This window comes from Halictus rubicundus, chromosome 17, assembly GCF_050948215.1.
Source record: "Halictus rubicundus isolate RS-2024b chromosome 17, iyHalRubi1_principal, whole genome shotgun sequence".
In the NCBI taxonomy this organism is placed as follows: Eukaryota; Metazoa; Arthropoda; class Insecta; order Hymenoptera; family Halictidae; genus Halictus; species Halictus rubicundus.
The window spans coordinates 321,368-339,849 of NC_135165.1; the positions used below are offsets into that span (position 1 = coordinate 321,368).

At 44.5% G+C, this 18,482-nt stretch overlaps 2 protein-coding genes and 1 long non-coding RNA gene across 4 annotated transcripts; 2 read left to right on the forward strand and 1 right to left on the reverse strand.

Moving 5' to 3' along the window:
• Positions 1 to 174: 174 nt before the first annotated feature.
• Positions 175 to 4,304, forward strand: LOC143362623 (uncharacterized; the record flags this gene model as incomplete). The annotated part of the gene is made up of 3 exons (XM_076802965.1): positions 175 to 284; positions 2,039 to 2,117; positions 2,593 to 4,304. Coding segments are annotated over 3 exons (333 nt in total), but the record flags the coding sequence as incomplete, so codon positions are not given.
• Smox (Smad on X) lies at positions 4,233 to 18,333 on the reverse strand. 2 transcript variants are annotated; one of them, XM_076802708.1, is made up of 6 exons: positions 17,902 to 18,333; positions 11,282 to 11,490; positions 10,769 to 10,995; positions 10,453 to 10,676; positions 10,041 to 10,354; positions 4,233 to 9,886 (listed from the first exon to the last, which is right to left on the reverse strand). In XM_076802708.1, exons 1-6 carry the CDS (start codon positions 18,099 to 18,101, stop codon positions 9,618 to 9,620), a joined length of 1,443 nt encoding a protein of 480 aa, XP_076658823.1. In that variant the 5' UTR covers positions 18,102 to 18,333; the 3' UTR covers positions 4,233 to 9,617. The 2 variants fall into 2 exon arrangements, with proteins under 2 accessions (XP_076658823.1, XP_076658824.1); XM_076802709.1 differs by lacking the exon at positions 17,902 to 18,333 and adding an exon at positions 12,757 to 12,945.
• Positions 13,303 to 13,811, forward strand: LOC143362495 (uncharacterized). Its single transcript, XR_013083647.1, has 2 exons — positions 13,303 to 13,516; positions 13,732 to 13,811. It is a non-coding gene; the product is annotated as an uncharacterized LOC143362495 (long non-coding RNA).
• Positions 18,334 to 18,482: the final 149 nt, after the last annotated feature.

The window sequence follows — 18,482 nt, forward strand, 5'->3', positions numbered from 1 at the left end:
TAATTGGCTACAAGCTTGGGCGTTTCGCCACTACGAGGTAATGGCGCTGTTTGCAGATTTTGCCGGAAGTTGTACGTGGCGCCACCGAGCGGAGAAATCCTGAACACTAATCGGCTACAAGCTTGGGCGTTTCGCATTCAGTCGTTCGAAGATGGCGCTGTGGCATAATCGTGAAAGCAACCAAAATCGAAGGATAGAACAGTGGTAAAGAAACAACGAGGAACGAAGGAACGCGCGGCTTCGGTGATTGTCTTTCATCGGCAAGTTTCGCACAAGACGGTACGGTACGTTCGTAGCTCCAATCCCCATTTTTCACTAAATTAACTATAACCATTCTATTTTCCTTCTCTTAAATGCAACTACAGCAGTTTTATTATGTAACTGGCCACCCTGAACACCAGCACAATATCTGTTTGTACATTTAGTTTCTGTAAACCAGACAAGCAAAGAGGGATCCTTTAATTTTTCGCATTGACTGAACACTGTTACTAACATTATTCGAAGTACTCTCGACAAGGACATCCTCCCTGCTTTCATTCCTTCTCGCTAAAATCAAGATTCTAGAAACGTCGCAAGTTACGCGGCTTTTAGGTTACCTTAACCACGCATTCTCTTACCGGATAACAGGAAGTCACATATATTATCGTTTGATTGTATCGAATTTCTATAATATTGTAATAGTCGAATGGTGGCGACAATGGTAGTGACATTGTTAAATACGTTTTGCTATTTTTACGTGTTTGACGCGCGACGCGGCGTGTTCGCTCCGATAAAGGCACGTATTTACGCAGTCAGTCGCTGTTATGCTCTACTATCCGATAACACTTCTATCATTCTTTCCAAAGAGATGTCCGCTTCCTTTCTTTAATTGTTTAACCGGGACTGTCGTAGGTTTTGCGTCTTTTGCACCCCGCGGCAGGGCCACATCACGATGCTCCTAGGCCCTGCATATATTTGTCTGTTGCCCCAGCATTCTTTATTAGACGTTGTTTACCATTCACTAATTTTAAGACGTATTAACGTTCTGCAACCGTAAACGAATGTGTGATGGGATAATTCGGTTCTAGTATTATATCTTCTCGATTTTAATAGAAGACCGTGGCTGAACTGAACTGTAACATAATCCGTTTATCGTATTTAGGGAACGATAATGCTAGCAATCGATCGTTTTGATCGTGATAAACCTAAGTCTATATGCACAGAAACGTGAGGCCCTTTAGGTTCGTGTGCTTTCCATACGTTGACCCCTCCCCCACAAAGCAGTAAATTTGAAAATTGACGAGCAGGCCTGTAATCCAAAACGAAGCCTTTTCCCGAGTTTTCCACCCGCCCGATATATCACTCTCGAGGTTACATAAGGTATAAAGGATATTGGATCCTTTAAAATGTAGAATGCAGTCACAAACTTTAGAAGAATTCCGGCGCGATGAAAATTAACAATTTGTTAAGATTTGTTTGCGCTTGTTATACTGCTTGCTCCGTAACGTCGATTTACAATGAGCGTCAAAGATCGCGAGAGGAATGAAAAATCGATTCATGACTATAAACAAATTTAATTCTTGAATGAACTCGAGCGATACGGGTCACGCAGTTGCCGATTATTTACAGTGTGCATTAGCGAATGCATTGTAATCATACTGACTACACTAAACCTGTGAAGTGGAGGGGGCGTGTTAAGTCGTCGGTTGCACTCAACTGCATCCTGTGATAATTTACTGAATGTCTTCTTACGATTCTTCATCGTTCTTATATTGAATTGTACAGTGAAATCTAGACTAATTCAACATAACAATAATTCATCTTTGATTAATTCCATATAAATGCTCATAATGAACAATTGTAGAGGTAACGAACGAAGGACTTACTATACCATTCCCCACCATCCCTAAAAACGCGTAACCCTAAAATTAATCGAGAAACGATTATTTAATTAATTTTTCAGGCTGGATGCCTTCCAATGTTAGCTGTCCTTCGCTTTTAAATTCGAAACCCGACCTTTATGTAACAAATACATAATCATTGGTCTTTTCGTTTTCAGAGTACTGAGCCAAAGCCGTGTTGTAGAGATGTATGTGACTCCTGCCACCCTCTACGCTCTCAGATTATCGTTTCATCAGGTACAACAATCTTGTTCTGCAACAATCTCACAATGCTGTATCTGTAGCTGAGACACCCGCGGTGGCGCCAGTTGGGAAGGGCTCAAAATTTCTTATAAAATTAGAGCACACCCTGACGAAAAAATAGAATTTTTCACGAAGCACAACATAGAGGGCATTCTGCAGCGTGGCACCACAATTGTCACGGCCCTGACTAGCGTGTTGCGTAACGTTCTGTGTATACGTTACCAAGTGGCGCCTCTAATGTTTCAACGCACTGCTGTTACAATTTCTGGAATTCTATGTGCGATCGCTGTACAGATGTTGCGTCGCAGATCGCAATCGCTAGAGTCTGCTATTTGAAATGCCAATTAACTTGAACACGTATTAATTACGGAGAATATAGCCGCACGGGGCGGTAAAAAATTGCCTCTGTGCAGATACTGAAATGCATGTTCAAGAATTTTTTCTAATTCGATTGTTTATAATTTTTCAGGGAGCGGTACACAGTGCGCTTCGTAGAAACGCAGCGGAACGCAACGTGACCAAATCGGCATTCGTGCTCGCCACGGTGGGCCTGTCCATGAGCATGTTCTCCGTGAAGAAGATGCTTGCCTCGAAGCCTCGTGGCCGCCTGTAACTGTTTTGTTCGACTCGACAGCAACAATTCCACACAGGAAGAAGAGAAGAAGAACGCAACTAAACATGGTTCACAGGCTTCGAATATCGCACGCGACACACACACACAAAGAACGGAAGCCCGTCGTCACATAGAGAAACGTCCTCGCCCACCGCTGTATTCGTTTGCAATCTTGTCATCTCAAAATCATTGTTTATTCGTTCACTCGATACCGTACTAGTTGTAGTCGATGTTAGTCGAAAACCGAGACTGAGATTCACAAAACCGAGAATGTCGACGAGTCCGGCACAACGGTGCACATGAGAAGAAAGGATCGTCATCGGTATGCCGAAGAGATTAGGATAGTCAAGACTGGCGACTCGAGATGTGATTACGAAGCTCCCATCGAACGACGCGAGTCGTCGATCGTCTCGCATTGTTTGAGAAGAATTCTTGCCTGAAATTCTGCTCAAAGAGTGGAAACGATCGACGAAATATTTGTCTGCGCATTTGTGGAGAGGATGGATGCGATTCGGGGACTCGCCGATGGTTGGTGACTTGTACACATTCGTTTTAAGAATAATGCTACAATCGTCGGGGTCCTACTGATTGTTGCTGCGAGACTGTGCCACAGGATATGGTCGCGCGACGCTGTATCCTACCATGGATTGTAATCGTGTTTGTCGTAGTCAATCATACAATCTTTTACCACACCAAACCAACACGATCTTTTCAGTTCTTTTATTTTCGTCCTGATCCCTCGTTCCCCACTCTAGTCACGGCAGTGTCCTTTTAGCTTATTATCGGGGGAAATTTAGAAATGCTCATTTCTCCAACGCGTTCAGCTGTGAACAAGTTGTGGAAGATAAAATTAAGTAAAACTTAATTACTTATTATCACCGCACTGCGAATATTTATGCAAACTACGACATTTAATGATAGGTTTAGCAAAGGTTGAATTCGGTAGAACCATTCAGGGTGTTCTATGTAAAATGTTCCAAGATATTTTGCAAGACGATCAGAGGGACTAACATCTGAAAATGTAAGACATTAAGGACTGGAGATGGTGCAATCCCCAATCTTTTTTAATACAATGGTACATTAATTTCACTATCGTTAAACTCAACTGCTTTTATTTGAAAGTGTGGGTTGCATCTTTTGCAGCCCTAGGAAATCACCCTCGCAACTTATACTCTAAAATGATATCCTCTTTGATCGTGATCTCACAGACTATCTTACAACATTTCGCGTGGAACACTATGGTAACTAGAACATTTTCAAACGTAAGGAAATTCGCAATTCGATTGAAGATCCTGGTGCAAAAGCCTGAAACAATGATTTAATTCGAAAAATCAGCAATAATGTAAAACTTCGACAAGCACAGTTTCGTTTAAAAATGTACTTGCCCGGTTGTTGCACCAAGACCTTAATCTTTCTTGCACAAAATACTTACGACGCGTATTAGAATGCGAGTTAGAAGCACGTTCGTTATAGTTACTCACGGTCGATCGACGAAGAGCGGTAGAATCAATTTTTATTGGACTTAATGTGTACATTTATTTATAATTATTATACAGTCTCACACTCGATATCTCTTGTCGTAACGTCTCGTCTATTTTCTCCCGCACACGTTCCCTTTCAAGCTCTCGATTTCGTCTCGTATTCTCAGAAGAGGTCTCTCGCCCACGCCAGGAAAACGTCGACACGAGATCGACGAACCTTCGTCGAGCGCGTGCCGTCGCGCGATATCAATTTTCACGTTTCGTTTCGCCTTGTAAAAAAATATCGGAGTTTCTGAAGCTGGTTCGTCCGTCTCCGGTCGACGTTACTCTGACGTGCACGCGGCTAATTCGCACACAAGGTATAGATATATGCGGTACGTATACGTATGAGTAGCTATAGAGAATGAAAGAATTGATAATCGTCGGACCGCTCGATTCGACAGACATTCGGCTGTTAAAACAATGTATCTAAAAAATAAAAAAGAAAAGAAAGGAGAAGAGGGAAAACGTAACGACAGTATCAATGAACAGACGACAGAGTCAACAGAAAAAAAAGAAGAGAGGAAAGAAAAAGAAGAAATAATAAAACGGTAACGGATACCCAAAAAAAAAAGAAAAAATAAGAAAAATAGAAGCAACACCACCGAGAATTTTCCACGAATGCGACGTCCGTTTCGGATTGCCTACCCGCAGCTAATCGATACTCTTGTACTTAAAAGAAACTTTGGCAAATGCTACACTTAAACAATACTTTTGGCGAACGGAACGCATTCTCCCAGATAGAGGACCGTTCTTCGTTCTTTCGCCGACGCGGATGGAGAGAATCTGTGTTTAATATTATTATGGTAACGTGGGACGAGCAAGCACGCGGCAGCTAAAACACACTGAAAACCAGTGTTTTCTTCGGTCCCCTCCGTTGCTCGCGTCTTGCTTAATTAGTTTCTTAATTAGTGGCAGTCTGGCAAGGAGGCAAGTGGTTGTGATAGATCGTTCGACAAGCGGACAGCACGTTTCCGCGCGAGTATCTCGAGAACCGCCGCGTCTAGCAGCGTTGCCGAAAAAAAAAAAGAAAAAACAGTGGCTTCTGTCGATTATGGCAGAGAGGACTTTCCTCTCCGATTATGCTACTGCAAGGGTTGCTCGAGCCGCCCGACGATATGGCGCTCGTTCTCCGTTTTTATTCTGGCGAGTGAAACACCGGAAACGCGCCCCTATGCTACACGGTTATGCTATCAAGACGACAATAGAATACATCGTTCCTCCTCGAGTCTCGTGCTCTCTCTCTCTCTCTCTCTCTCTCTCTCTATCTGGCATATACATCCCTCGCCACTGCCCGAGCTTGTCCTCTCTTCAACGTCCTTTCAATTAATACCGCTCCCAACTCCTCGAATAAATGCATCTTACAGATTTTTATCAACTGAAAACATTTTTCAGAATTTACTGATTCGTATCCAGTGCATACAAATCTGTGAGACAAGCTTATTAAGGAGTTGGAAGATCGTATGTCTGGTGTGTAATAGGTAACAACGTGACGTGTAGACAGCGGTACTGAGAGGTAGCCACCCTGTAAGCAACATTAGGGGTGGAATTACGGGAACACTGGGTTTACAGGACGTGTTCAAATATTTTTGATTTTTAATTTGGAAAAACAGCTCTCAATCATCCCACGGCAATGTAATTTTTAACAGTTTTCATCGGAGCAAGATTTTTAAGGTTCTTATTGATAACACAGTCATTGTAAGTCTTATTAATAGCATTTTGGTGGATGAGAATGTTAGGATGCAATTCTTGGACCTCTTTTACGAGCTCAATCGGTTTGCTACCTCGCCATACCGTCGCCTGCAATTATACAATTGAATGTTTCACAGCCTGTTTTCAAGAAGAAAAGACTCGAGACACATCAAAAGTCAGAATTGCTTTCCACCCCACTTCGAGTACCCAAATAGCATCAGTCTGAAATGATTATAGGGGATGGCTATTAGATCGCAGATTTCCAACTTAAACGGACGAAAGTAAACCACTATAAATTTTTTATTTTGCTGAAATCGTAAGGATGGTTCTTTAAGAAATTGTTAAACGATTCTGTTAGTTGCGAGCACGTTAAAAATTCTAATGTATTTTCACATTTCTTAGTAGAGATTAAAAACTTTCGCTCAGGGTTTAACAGTTTAACCATTTCCATTTTGACCCAGTGTTACATTTCATCTGAACCCTACTTTTCTAATAGCCAGTTGAAATAATTTATTCGATAAGACGTCTAGTAGAGAAGATCAACGTGGATCTTTGGAAGAAATAGGTTCAAAAATATGTGAAACAAAAGTGACACATAACAACTTGAACAACTCTGACCGTGGCTCCCACGAAATTGTCAAAAGCGCCCGGCTTTTCTGATAAAATCATTAACAAAGAACCTAAGTTTCTGCAATTAATGAAATCTACAAATCGGCGATCTATAACGGTGTATGTCGAATCGCTTCTTCAAGAATAACAGACCAGCGATATAACGTCGATTCAGCGAAAATCGGTCGGCTGGCAAGTTCACGAATCGTCGTCGTCGTCGTCGTCGTCGTCACTGTGTGCACGCGACACCGATTTTTCCACGTGCCCTACGGTATAAAAGAAGGTATGTACGTTCTTAAATATCAAAGGAAAAAAAAACCGAATATAAAACGAACATACGATCGGATGCGTCGCAAACGTAAAAACGCGTCGATAGATGTCCAACGAATCGTCGGATTAGTTGATCCTTCGGTCTCGATCGCACGAGACGCGCCGTTAGAAAAATAGATCTCGTATCCGCGGCAACTAATCGCGACCCGTTTTCGCCTTTTAAATTCGATCGCGTTTCGTTCGTCGAATTTGCCTTTGCTTTTTCTTTTCGGTGCGATTCGCACGGATCCGTCAACGTTGCGAAATTGAATTAGCTCGCAGCCGGCCGGCGCGGTTACTGTGTTTTGTTCACTGCTTTCAAGTCTTTAATATTTAAAAACGAATTCATTACAAACAGCGTAAAAATGAAACGTTACAAACGATATTGACAAAAAATATATAATATATATCTTTCGGTATACACGTGTACATACATATTTTCTTTTTCGTTCATACATACGTGTATACACGTGTATATTTTGTGTATATAAAGAGGAACCGGTTCTCTGAAACGTTTGACGTTTTCTCGTCGAGATCGAATCTCGCAATCTGTGCGTGCGATTGGCCCCCGTATCGTACACGTAAAGACTCCATAGAAGTCGTATCAATGTTATCTTTAAAATTTTATTCGTTACAAAATGAAAAAGAAAAAAGATAACTGAATCGATGCACTTGGTGCAAAGACTGTCCCGTACGTTCGGTACTAATATATATCTCATAATATAATAAAAACGCGTTAAAACTCGAACCCCCTCAATCGTTCATTTAGTACGTTCTACGTGAAAGACGTCCCACCCCTTCCCCACCCCCGTTTAACTCTTCTTCTTTTTCGGTTCGTCTCGAATACGAAATAGGCTTTTATAAAATCTGCGCTAAAAATACAAAAACCGTTTGAACTACACGATTCTCAAACAATTTGTAAGTGAAATCCAATGCGTTACAGAATCAATCGATTACACTCGACTCGTGCGAAAGCATATTCTCATATTGAAAAAGGCCAGACCATTGCTTTTCCTCGTTTTGCTACCCGTAATTTTCTCCAAGCTTCGCATTCTGTCGCGTTTCTCCTCATTCTACGAACAATCTCCTCGAAAATCTCGCGAGACGATTCGTTCGCGCATCGAATCGACCGTCCCTGCGCGCCAGGCAATGGCCATTTGCCCTTGGGAACAGCCTGGATTGCCCCCCGGGGCAATTTCCGAGCGAACGACGTCACGCAGGAAGAAAACTTCCGAGTTTAACCTGGAAGGCAATCCGTGGCCCCGAGGCTGCTGTACACCGAGCCAAACACTTGTACAACGATTCTCGACTAACGAATGGCTCGCTATGTTAACATCAACACGAAAATGTGCATCGTAACGTTTACCATGCGCTGCATGAATCTCTAGACACGCGAAAGGTATACGTATATAGTTTTTCCGCGTTCACGTCGGCTTACGTCGCATGGTGTGTCGTGTAAATATTACTGTCTACCACAGATTTCGAGCGCTCGGTACTTCTACCAATGTCAAGAGATACAACCGCTTACGCTTAATAAGAATATCAGTTACTCCTGATAAGACACCTTAGTACGTAGCTATTTTTCTTTCCTCTTTTAAATCATTGATCCTCGATCCGAAGAACTGCACGAGAACCAATTTGAACTTTGAACTGCACCAAATATATTTAAATGAAATATTTCTATAAAAATATCTGCGTTGATATTCACAATTTTCAATGAACGCATCGAAAAGATGTTCGAAAAAGTTCTGCAGTGACAGATGATCCGTGTAGAGAGGATGCATAAAAATATGTGAAAGGATATCCAGGTGAAAATCACTGGTACAATTCGAAGCTCGAACAGCTCCAGAGTTCAAACTGTTTGCATCTCATGTTTCGCCTGTTCTGACCCTTCAAGACGTGACCATTTAACGAAACGAGCGCGTCGAACAGTTACACACGTATTGAACACTGCATTATCCACTCTTATTGTTACCGTATGAGAGAAATGGATTCCGCGGTTGGTTTATTCGTAGGAAAAACATTGACGAAAACTCCGAACGGACCGGTGTATCGGTTGGAGGCTGTGCAATGGGAGGACACGTTTGTCCGCTTCGCGGAGAATGTTCTGTGATTAGCGGATCGTAGACACGAGTAACGCGCAGTACTATGTATTTACCTTGTAAGAGTTCACGTATACTGTAAGACCGGAGTGCGTTGGCTTAACAAGCGATAAAAATATGCGAAGGCTGAGCTCTCTCTCTCTCTCTCTCTCTCTCTCTCTCTCTCTCTCTCTCTCTTTCTGTTTAACTGTGTCATTTCCGCGCGTACGCGCGCGCATAAATTCTGTTTAAAGTACAAATACTTTGTAGTCCGTCCCCTTTTGTTCGTCGAAAATCGGATTCGTGACCGTGAATCGTTAAAACGGCAGCCACGTTGGTGTACTACGAGCGAGACGCTGTCGGTTTCGTGGGTGAACGCGTTCTTCGTGTTCCTCTAAACGCGTGACTCGTTATTTACATACCATTCTTTCCCGTAATGGCGGAACCGTTTAGAAACCATTCAGTTCTTTATTCCCGTCGCGTCCTCTTTTCGTTCTTTGAGGTGCCACCGTGGCTCTAACACGATCGCGGCTGAATTCGAATGGGAAGCGTCTAATTCGCGGTGGAGAGGAAACCAATCAACGATGACGATGGCGTTGGCCGTCGAGAGGGTGGCACGCGAATCGTCTCTTTGCTGTCTCGTGTCCAGGAAGGAGGGAAATGTACAATCTTATGACATCGAGGAACAGGGCAGGCGCGGCGAGCCCATCTGCGTCAGCACCCTGTCCAACCATTGCAACGGGCCGTTTAAATGCAACTCGATCCAACAGGGCGTGGATGTGACGGTTTGCCGTCGGTACGCCGCCCCCCAACCCTTCACGAAGCTCATCCTGATCGTACACATCCGAGTCAGCTGGTACACCGCCTCGAACCCCTGGGACACCGACTGCGACAGCAGCGCGGCGAACTCCTGATTGTTGAAGATCTTCAAGTTACAGCCTACCGCAGAAAAGAGAAAAAGCAGACGTTTCAATCTTTCACAGATCCATGATAGAGGGTACGTAGCCAGATAAGGCTTGTGTTACGTTTCAATATAAAATCAGAAATTTTTTAAAAATCGATTTGGGCCCTCGAAGCACGTCGGAGTACCCACCGGGTGGTATTTTGCAAACGGTAGCTGGATGCCATCCGTAACGTTGATTACAGTTAGGACTCTGTACGAATATGCTCGAATCGGACAGACACTCCGCGAACACCTCGCCACCGATGTAGTAGAGCCTGGCCCCTTTGCCGATATGTCGTCTGGTCTGCTCGACTACCGTGTTGCGATTTACGTTCGACAACAGGCCCAAACAGAAACGTTCCGAGTTACTGGGATCTGTGAACCCGTCGACCGTGATGCTCGGTTGCGACGCGTGGAAGGTCTCGCCCACTCTTGTGTTTAGCTCGTAGTAGCTTATCGAACACCTAGAACCCGACAAAGTGAACAATCTATCATAAACGAAGGAAGGGGAATCAGTGGAAGAAGGGGTATCAACGGTCATCCGATGAAGCCCCGGACTCACCAGAAGGCAGGCTCGCAGTACATGACAGGCTGCGCATCGACGGGGCTAGGAGACAAGCGCGACAAAGACATGTTGTCGTTGTGATCCATATTGTCGCCATCCTCGCTTATGTATCCTGGTGGCGGTGTGTCCGCGGGAGGGTCCATAGATCCTGGCGCCGGATGTGGTGAACCTTGCACGCTTCCTAGGCTCCCCACGCTCGCCGGACTCGTCGCTTGCATACTCTAAAAAGAAAACCGAATGAGTCTCTGAAACTGAGCTTTTAAACAAGACTAGAAAAGAGTTAGTCGAGTCCGAGTCCGTGTCCTTGTCTAACCTGCATTCCTTGATAAGGGTTGTTCGCCTGCTGCTGTTGTTGTTGTTGTTGTTGCTGCTGCTGAGGGGACTGCGGTATACCTTGCTGATTGTGATGCTGATGGTTCAGCGTCGCGTGGAAGCTCGTGTTCTCCGGCACGCTGACGCTCAGCTCCTCCAGGGAGGTATTGTAGAGGACGGACTCGTCCCCGGCGAGGTTGTGCCGCGGCACGAGAATGGCTGGCAAAACTGATACGTTTCGTGCGTTATTAGCCGCTCAATTATTCGATTGGTTAACCACCAAAGAGAGAAATAAATTTCTATTCGGTTTCTACGCCTTGCAATTAATGCAAACTATTTTAATTTTCAATTCCTGACGATTAAATCGAATCGAATCGCTAGCTGTTCTATCAACTTTGGCGTGGTTAATTAATTGACCGATTTAGGTGGTGTTATTTAAAGCATCTGACCCCCATTTTAAAGCACCCTCTTAAATAAAATGACCGGAAGGAGCCCGTCAGGGTGGTCTGCTCACCTGGCGTCTGTATTCGTTGATAGTGATACGGGTTCACGCAGACCTCGTCTCGTTTCTGTGTGAACGCGTACTCGCAGTGCTCGATCGCTCTCAGCTCTTGATGCGACTGGAGGTCCGGCCAGCGCCAAAGGCGGCAGTAGATCACGTGCGGCAGACCCTTGCCGCGCGCTCCTTGGACACCGTTGTCACCGACTCCGCCTGGGCTAGGCCTTTAACAGAAAGAAGATTCCAATTAACACCTTGGAATCCTTCAGAACCAACAATTCGCAGGGATAGCGAAAAAGATTCGACTATAACTGAAAAACCCGGGGAATAGAGAATTATTTCTTATTTCCTGCAGTCGATGAGGAAAATGTTTATTTTGCATAAATGTCACACGCGACACCTTGGTCCGATTATAGTGCGGTTTGATTGACCTGATCAACCCCCGATGGTAGTTTGCGACCTTTTACTCTTAAAGGGAAGGTACAGAACGTATCTTAAGATGGTCCAGACGATGCTGTGCTACAAACATCCTTATAGTAATCAATACAGTCAAGATTCTGTCCTTTCTTAAATCCCACTGCGTTCCTACGGCTCCGGATCATAGATTTTCTTTCCAATCACATTTCTATTGCTTTGCTGTTTTTAGAACTGTTGAACTAATTGCATTTTACGTTTTGAGACAAGTCTCGATATGACTTACAACCACCGTTTTACAACGCTACTTCCGAAGTTCCTTTTACCTCTCGTTCGCTTCGACTTCTGTCTGCCGCGCCGGAAACGGTGGCGCCTAACCGCGAAAAGAAGTCAACCGACGTGGGCACGCGCGTTTATTTCCCCGTTCTTCAAAGGGAAATAGCGGGCGATGTTGACCCATGGAATGGGTCCATCGAAAAAGAGTCTTTTTGCCAACGAATAATTCAGCAAACACGACAACTTAGACATGTACTCGGGAATAGCATCAAAGATGCTGCATCTTCGCGTAGCATCAAAGATATTCCGAGATTCCATCGTTTTTTTCTGGTAAATTGTATGAATACTTTATAAAGGAGGTATGACTTCTCAGAAGAGGGTGTTCGCAGTGAACAGATCAGGGTTAGACAGCGGTTCTTCGAACACACGTATCGTGATGGAATAATGCCGAAGACGACGAATAGCCAGACCTCGCGTTACACATTCGCAAATAATAAGCGGCGAACAGACGTTCGTTTGCCTTGCGAGCGTCGTCGTCAACGGACTTATATAACTGTCACAGATACGAGAGCACGGTCTCCCATGGAAAATCGCAGAGTCACACACGTGCGAGTGGCGAGGAACGCGTCGACCTCGTGCAGTAGTATCTTCGGCCTCGGCGAATCGACATTCCCGTCGTTCTGCCCGGGAAACGAAGCCGCAGAAACGGATGCAAGGCAGCGATCTTGTCAGGGAGCCGTGTGCAACCGCGATCTCGATCGAGTTGCAACGCAAGATTCAACCGGACCCAAAAACCTTACCGATCTGACCGTCGAAGACGTTCGAACGAGCACCGATCCACGTATTTCCTGCGATCTCGTGACTCAATTCGTCTCCGATCTTCGTCAGCGTTAAACGACAGACTCACGGTCATCTAAACGACGCGTTTTCGTACTACGATCCCGCTTAGAATCTTTTTTTCCCGTCGTTCTACTTCTGCGAATCTACAGCGTCCTTCTACTCGCTTTCTCTCTCTCTCTCTCTCTCTCTCTCTCTCTCTCTCCCCCCCCCCCCTCTCTCTCTCTCTCCACCTGCCTGGCTCTTCGACGCGAATGCATATGTTTGCTGCGCGAGCTCTCCCTCCCCCCTAGTCTCTCCCCCCTCCAGAAAAATCGCAGAACGCTTGCAATTGCATAACAATTCGAAAACATACTTCGGTTTTCTTCCACGGATCGACTTGAAACGGTTTCGATGCAGTACTGCTGCTCGTTTCTCGGCGAGACGTCTCTCGCCTCTCAACAGGTGTTCGTCCCGAGCACCGAACTTTACCTTTCGTTTCGAGACGACGACGGAGCTCCGTCGTTGTCGCAAACGATTTCGACATTCGATGCACTGCGGTCATCGCGTTGCAGGCCAGGTGAAACGGCAAAGCTGCATCGATGATGCACGGGCGGTCTCGTTTCTTCTGAATCAGCGCACGCTTGCACGAGGACAGAGTCGCGTTAACCGTGAAATGAAATTCTTTCCGCGTGTGCGACGAACGAGGGCCGGGGATTGAACGAATTGAATTGATTGCACAAGGTACGGTGTTGCATTACGTTTCCTTCCGTTGAAACAAGGAGAACGAGGAGAACGAAAGAAAACAACGCGCGACGAGATATCTGCACGCGCTGCAAACCTACTGGGTCGTTCTCCGCTAAACACGGGTAGCCGCGCTGTGCACGATGCACACGTGCGCGAATACCGACGATCGCAGGTAAGCTGCAGGATCGAGCGTTGTCGATTATGTTTTCTAGGTTGCTCGTTGTCCTCAAAAGATGAGATCACCGGCACCGAGATGACGACTCCTCTGACATCGTTCCAGCAAGGACTAATTGCCCTAGTAAGCTTTCGATGACGATCTAACGAGAACCGATACTTCTAGTGAACTTTCAGCAACAACTAGTTTTGTCTCGACACCCTACCACCAAATTTCTAGCAAAACTAATGCCAAATAACATACGCGTATCTAATTTTAGAGTACAGAGCATAAACTCTCGTTTTCATCGATGTCGGTAAGATCAGTCCCAAAGTAGAATTCGTTCCACATGTTCACGCAAACGCTTATTTCCATCTATCGATTTTGTTACGTGAACGTCAATTAGCTGGCGTTACTCAAGAATAACTTGCCGTTGAATAATGGGAGGCTTTATTTCGTCAAGGCGATTTCGTCAAAGAAAAAAAGAAGAAGAAAACGAAACTTACGGTAGAACAGCGAACGCCTCCTGAAAATTTTGTCCCCGAAAAGTTGGACGTCAGTTCTATGTCGTCGTCGTCGTCGTCGTCGTCGTCGTCGGTCATCTATCTTATCGGCGCGGCGTTCCGCGAATGCAACTCGACGACGAACGAGTTCTCAGAAAAACGGAGCGTCGCGATCGACGACCTCGACGAAAATGAAAATTTCGCGGTTTTAACAAAACAAAAAAAAAAATTAGATCCAAGAACTGTCCGATTTGGGATTTACGATATCCGCCAAAATGGTCGACGTTAGGGACAAAAACAGTTCGAGAAAAAAGGATGCAAATATTCGAAATGAAAAAGGTTTCGCGATTTCGCTTGCTCGGAGTGGAGTCGAGAAACGCAAAAACTGTTTGCGTTTCTATAGAAAGATCTACCTTTCTCGATAACGAATTGTTTCTCCCTTTCTCCTACGAGAATCCTTGGACGCCGCGCGACGACGTTGCCCACGACTGTTATTGATAAAATGGCTACGAGGTGCGTATCGTGCCGCAATCAATCCCATTAATAATAATACGTCCTCGTTACACCGACGGCACGCCGACAACAAATAGGAAAGGTGTAAGCTACAAGGAAAATAGCGAAATATATACAATTAGAAAAAAATAGTGTCCTCTGTACAGCGAGATAGAGATAGATAGAGAGAGAGGGAGAAGGAGAGGGAGAGGGAGAGGGAGAGGGAGAGGGAGAGGGAGAGGGAGAGAGAGAGAGAGAGAGAGAGAGAGAGAGAGAGAGAGAGAGAGAGAGAGAGAGAGACAGAGACAGAGAGACAGAGACAGAGACAGAGAGACAGAGACAGAGACAGAGAGACAGAGAGACAGAGACAGAGAGACAGAGACAGAGACAGAGACAGAGACAGAGACAGAGACAGAGACAGAGACAGAGACAGAGACAGAGACAGAGTATTCTATACGAGTTTCTAATTTCTACTGTATTTGTAAAGGAAAAAAAAACGCTATCTTCGTCAAGATGCAACAATCTTAGTCGCAATCCGTGATGCATCGCGATTGCAGTCAAACATTCTTTTCTTCCGCGCGACGTGCGAAATTTACAGTCTACAATCTCGCAGATAAGATAGACGAGTCTAAATTTAACCGAACAAAAAGCAGATGAATTCATCCGAAATCCTGCGGCGCCGGTTGAATTAATCCTTTAAAAATTATATACGTTCAGCTACATATGCGACCACGGTGAAAAGAATGTTTAAAATTAAATGTCCTTTCGCGCGTGTGTGTTAATTAGTTTGTATTAAAAGCACAAATATTTGATCGATACTACCGCGAATTTATTTATTGATCAAACAAACGCAGAGGAGAGAGATGTGTTTGAGTAGGGATGTATTCGGACGATAATGTGACATTGGAAATGAATAAATGTACTGGAATTATCGTTAACGTAACCACGTTAGTGATACGCGCATCCAGCATGTGGAAAGTTTCATATTTACTTCGAGTATATAAAAATAGAGTGCATAGCTCATCGCTATTGCGAGTGTTCATAGCGTTCTTGTTGTACTTTATGTAATTTAAGTCAAGTTAGGATCAAATAAATCGTACGCGAATAGTTGCTTATTTAACTGCGTGAGAATAATAGCAAGAAGGCATGGATATTATTTGAGTGAAATATTTTTAAAAATTAAGAAAAATTCAAAAGAAAAACATGGTGGAAGGAATACATTATCAGGCAAGGACGGTGTTAGAATAAAATTTGTGGGAAAATTATCGTTCGCGGCCTCTGGTTCTTTGCTTATTTATTCCGAATGTAAAAATGACGGTAACGAACGTCCTTGATCCAGTTCCGCGGGTTCCAAACGCTCTCGATAAAAGAGCGTTAAGAAATCCGTCAGTGCTATCGAAAGTTTTAACGGGCGAGATAAAAAAGAAAGAGGGGCCGATAATAGTAAGTCGGGAAAGCCCTTTTTCATGTGTTTTGAATTATACATCGCGAAGGGCTAATAACAATCTGAATGGAAGAAAAAAAGACAGAGCGACGCGACGCGCGTGCGAACGTGCAACGTGACGCGCACGTGTTTCGCGTTTCATTCGCGCCGTGTTTCGAAACCGGAACGGACAGCGATCGCCGTAATTGTTATTTATTCCGATTCGAAACGCTACTAAGAACTATCAAAGAACCGTTTACACGGTCCTTCGTTTTAACGGTCTCACGCATCGGCAACGACAGTTCCCGCCATTCCATTCGTTCCTTTGTACCCGATAGTTTTTCCGCTGAAATTGTTATGTAATTACCGACGTTAATAATCTGAGATCGTAACGCGTAACACCCGTTGTCATTTGTAACTTCACGAAAAACCAACCTTCTGCAATTAATAAATAAGGTCAGCGCAAAAGTTCGTCCTCGATTCCTTTTGGTATTTTAACACGAAATAATAAAAATTAATAAACGAAAGCTGACCTAATAGAGTAAAGGACCCTACAGGTAGGTATCGATGTATCGATTGCTTCGATCGGTACAACAGGTTTTGAAGCGATTGTTTAAATGCTCACGTGTTTCTTTACTCGTTTGAATATAGATTAGTCGGTTAAAAAGAAAACGTATAATTGTAGTCGTATCAATGAAATGAAATAGCAGACAGATTTGACCTTGATCCAAGTCTGTGACCGAGTCTGTGCCACTTACTGCTTTTCCTAACCTACAACACCCGGGAAAGTATAGATCGACATCTGTCTGTACGAATTAATATAAACATCGACAGTCTATCAATAGCTACATCGCAAAAACAGTATTATTTTTAACCTGATTGGAGGAAAACAGGTTGATGACAGCGGTCACGAAATATAAAAGAATAGATGATCCTAAAAACATGTTCGAGGCTAACAAGGAAACCTCCAAGACCTCCTCAGGGGTTCGGGAAATTCTAAAAAAAAAAAAAACGGGCCTTCAAGCGGCATTCGAATTAATCTGTTCACGCTTGGTAATCCGTCTCGATGACACTATCGTTTAATCTTTTTATGGCTTGACAACTCTCTCCAACTTTTTCTGTCATACCAATAGAAATACTATACTGCGAGTTGCGAACCATAACGGAGGTTATTAGTAAATAACATTGGCGTTACTAAATAAACACACTGTGCTCCGAAGTACGTTGCGATACGTTTTGCTATCGTGCGAAAGCACACATAGCACCGAATGGCAAATCTTGTCGGCGATGATGGTTCTAAACAGCGAATTCATGTCCGCGACTTCGAGCGATCCTGTTTTCTTAAACGATTCGATCGCGTTAGAATATGACGAGCGTGATGGACTGTCAGGCGTTTATAAGGAAGCATACATACGAAAATAGAAATCATCGGTATACCGGATCCTGTTAATAGGAACGGAAAGCCATCTCGTCTATGTTCGAATGCCGTGAAAGAGAAACGTCATATGGATAGACGTCGTGACATTATGCGTACGAATATATGTGGACTGGTAAATAAGAACGAGGAACAAAACACTCACACAGGCGCGCGCGCGCGGCGCACACTATCTATTTGATGGAGTTTCGTCGTCGGGGACGGACAACACACAGAGATAAACGCAGAGAACGCGAAATCTCGTCGCGAACCCGTTACGTTACGTCACAGTGGTGGGTACAAAAACAGATTGGCAAAAAGAGAAAAGAACCGAGAGTCACAGAGAGATCGTAATATCTATGCACGGGGCGAGAGTAAGCGGGATCGAGAGCGTACCTTGGTATAGTGATGCACTTGGTGTTGCAACTCTGCGTGGTGATCGCTTTCTCGAGCTCCTCGAGGCCAGTCGACTTCTTTAACTTTTTCACCAGGCTTTTCACAGCTTTTTCACTCCATTTATCCTCGCCCTCGGACTTCTTCCAACCCAGCAATCGTTTAACGATAGGCGGGTTAAAGCTGGACAGCATCGAAGTCATGATTTGCGTTACGAGAGCTGCACGCGACCCGCATCGGGCTGTCGAAACTTGCCACCACACTGACGAATTTCCACTCGCGAATTGTTGCAAAGCGACCCTGCCAGGGTCACTGGACGATCCGTCTGCACCGTCAACCGCTCGATCACGGACAACGCGAATCCCTCATACGGGCGGCGAAAACTTTGCCACGGCCGCCATGTTGTTCGTTAAGCAGGCTCGGTGAGATTCGGCTACCCTCGGTCGTCTTCGAGTCCACGGATCATTCTTATCGTGGAGAGTCGTGAACACAGCGGCGAATCCATCGCGCATGCGTACACAAGTTTATGCGCCATTTCACTAGTTCGCCCGCAGATACCAAGCGCGCTTGTTTCAAATCACTTT